Below are 2,645 nucleotides of genomic sequence, written 5' to 3'. Positions count from 1 at the left end.
AATTTTGGAGATTTTATAAAAATCGGCACAGACTCAATCCAAGTCGTAGATTATGCGTGATGTAAACAACGGGTGATTAATACGTTATTTACATAGTAACACTGCTTCAGCTTTCTTCTTTTTAGTTTACCTACATATAGGAAGAAATATATACTACGGATCATATAGAGCACCTAGAACATTAGTGTTTACTATTGGTGTAGTTATCTTTATCTTAATGATGGCTAAAGATAAGTGGCCAAATTGAATGTTAATTTCTCATAATAAATGTATCCAATATAACTCATCATCTTATTTCAGTAAATCTAGAACTAAAGCGTTATATAGAATAGGTCCACATAATAAGGAGGTTTTATCTATTATAATATGCGGTATGCTTGGTGACTGGTGAGCAGACCAAATTAAGGGTCAAACATCTCCAAGTGTAAGATTTAGTATTGAGCAAGGAATAAATAATACTGCTTATATTCATAGTCTTACCTTATATTTTTATAAATTAGGTTATTGTTCTAATATCACTCCTCACTTTGTAAAGAAATCTGATAAAGACAGTGCAAAAGAGTTGGAAGATAGGTTTAATTACAGATTAACTCTATATACTTTTACTTCATTATTGTGAATTTATGATTCTTTTTATAAAGACGTAAACGGAAAAAAAACCCAAATTATACCTAACTGAATAGGAGAATACATAACTCCTATAGGTTTAGCTCACCTTGTCATGCAAACAGGATCTTTTAAATCAGAGGGGTTAATTTTATATACAAAATTTAACGACATTAATGATTTAAATTTATTAAAAAACGTTTTAATAGATAAATATGGTATTGATACTACGGTATTAAATCATTCTGGTAAGATGGAAATATGTATTAAAGTAGAATCTATACCACTTTTACGTTCAATTATTCATCCTTATATGTACCCTGAATTATACTATTTATTAGACAGTAATCATTTAAATACAACAGGTGGTTATATAAACTATAATGACCAAATTAAAACAGTTGCTACTTATGATGATGCTGACGTTAATAAAGAATTGGCTGTTAAAGAAAATAGGGGTAAATCAGGTATATATCGTTGAATAAATAAAGAAACCGGTAAAAGCTATGTAGGATCTAGTGCTAATTTAAGTAAAAGATTTTACCAATATTACAATTATAACCACATAGCCGATACTAAACGTAATATGCGTATAGATAGAGCTCTTTTAAAATATGGATATTCCAAATTTAAACTTGAAATACTAGAATATTGTGAAATATCTAATTTGATTGAAAGAGAACAATACTACTTAGATCTTTTAAAACCTGAATATAATATTTTAATCAGAGCGGGGTCAAGCTTAGGACTTAAACATTCAGAAAAAACTAAATTACGTATGAAAACTAAAACTCCAGAACATTTAATAAAAATCAAAAATAATATAGCAAAATTGAATGCTTCACCTTTTCCTGCGGATGTTAGAGGTAAAATTACCGCAGGTATGATTAAATTTAATGTTTTAACTAAAAGTAAAAAAGTTGTATTTACTAATATAGAAACAAATGAAAAATTAGTTTTTAATTCATTTAGAGATGCATCTCTAAATATGAAGATATCTAGAAATACAATTAATAAATACCTAGTTAGTAAGGAGATATATGGTAAGTACAAAATAACTTTAACATAGTTTTTCTACAGTAAAACCCCGCAAGATGGTTCTAGACAAGCAAAACAAGGTATAAACATTGCAACTAATAGTTTTACTTTTAAAGAATGTACTTTTTTATGTGATATATTAAAAGATAAATATAATCTTAAATGTACTGTTGTAAAAACAGGGTATCCAGATCAATGAAAAATAAGTATTTGAAAAGAAAGCATGACTGATTTAGTTGCAATAGTTAAACCTTATATAATAGATGAGATGAAATATAAATTTATTGGATACATTTAATATGAAATTAAAAATCAAAGTCCGTCTCTAATAAAAGTATATGCAATATGTATATAGAAATATACTAGTAATAAGATTTTACTGTGAGATAGTATACCCTGACAGGGGTATAGGATAACTACTAGTTATCTGGCAATGCGGGTGAATACGGTTAAAGACTTGATATCTAAGTTAAGACCGTCGGTTCTATACAGGATCTCTACAGACTGGGTCACCTGTGGGTATCTGAAATGATATCTAATGTACAGTCGGAAATTTCTATAACAAATTTGTTATACACAAGGCTTTAAATGAGAAATATTATAAAGAGATTTAGCGTGTCTCGGGGACTAATATTTTGATAAAGTACAGGCGCGCTATTCAGATAAAATAAAAGGATAGTTAGCGGAAATTTAGACAGCTTTCCTGGGTTACCAACATAGCCCAAAATGGTTTGATATAAGTAATAAAGAAAGTGTAAATTTTAATAAAAAGAATGTAATGAATTTTAAAGTAAATAGTAAAAGACTATTTAACAAAAGTATAGTAAAAAGAGGATATTCTACAAGTAGTTCTTCAAATAGTAGTATAATGTCTGAAAGACTAGAAACAATTATTAATGAGTTAGGTTTAAACCTTGTGTATTGCTATGAAAATTTAAATTTAGAAGAAACTATCCCTGCCGGGATGAGCCCCATCGGGGGTCTTCCCAAAGGGTCAGCCC

The 2,645-nt window shown here is 28.7% G+C and overlaps 3 protein-coding genes across 3 annotated transcripts; all 3 read left to right on the top strand.

Moving 5' to 3' along the window:
• Positions 1–295: 295 nt before the first annotated feature.
• Positions 296–616, top strand: COCVIDRAFT_73620 (hypothetical protein; the record flags this gene model as incomplete). Its single annotated transcript, XM_014694516.1, is given in 2 exon segments — positions 296–380; positions 393–616. Coding segments are annotated over 2 exon segments (309 nt in total), but the record flags the coding sequence as incomplete, so codon positions are not given.
• A 63-nt stretch (positions 617–679) lies between these two features.
• On the top strand, positions 680–946 carry COCVIDRAFT_58826 (hypothetical protein; the record flags this gene model as incomplete). The annotated part of the gene is made up of 1 exon (XM_014694515.1): positions 680–946. A coding segment is annotated over one exon (267 nt), but the record flags the coding sequence as incomplete, so codon positions are not given.
• A 153-nt stretch (positions 947–1,099) lies between these two features.
• On the top strand, positions 1,100–1,675 carry COCVIDRAFT_116938 (hypothetical protein; the record flags this gene model as incomplete). Its single annotated transcript, XM_014694514.1, has 1 exon — positions 1,100–1,675. A coding segment is annotated over one exon (576 nt), but the record flags the coding sequence as incomplete, so codon positions are not given.
• Positions 1,676–2,645: the final 970 nt, after the last annotated feature.

The sequence above is a fragment of the Bipolaris victoriae genome (genome assembly GCF_000527765.1).
Source record: "Bipolaris victoriae FI3 unplaced genomic scaffold scaffold_375, whole genome shotgun sequence".
Classification (NCBI taxonomy): Eukaryota; Fungi; Ascomycota; class Dothideomycetes; order Pleosporales; family Pleosporaceae; genus Bipolaris; species Bipolaris victoriae.
This window is presented reverse-complemented; position numbering and strand designations above follow the sequence as displayed.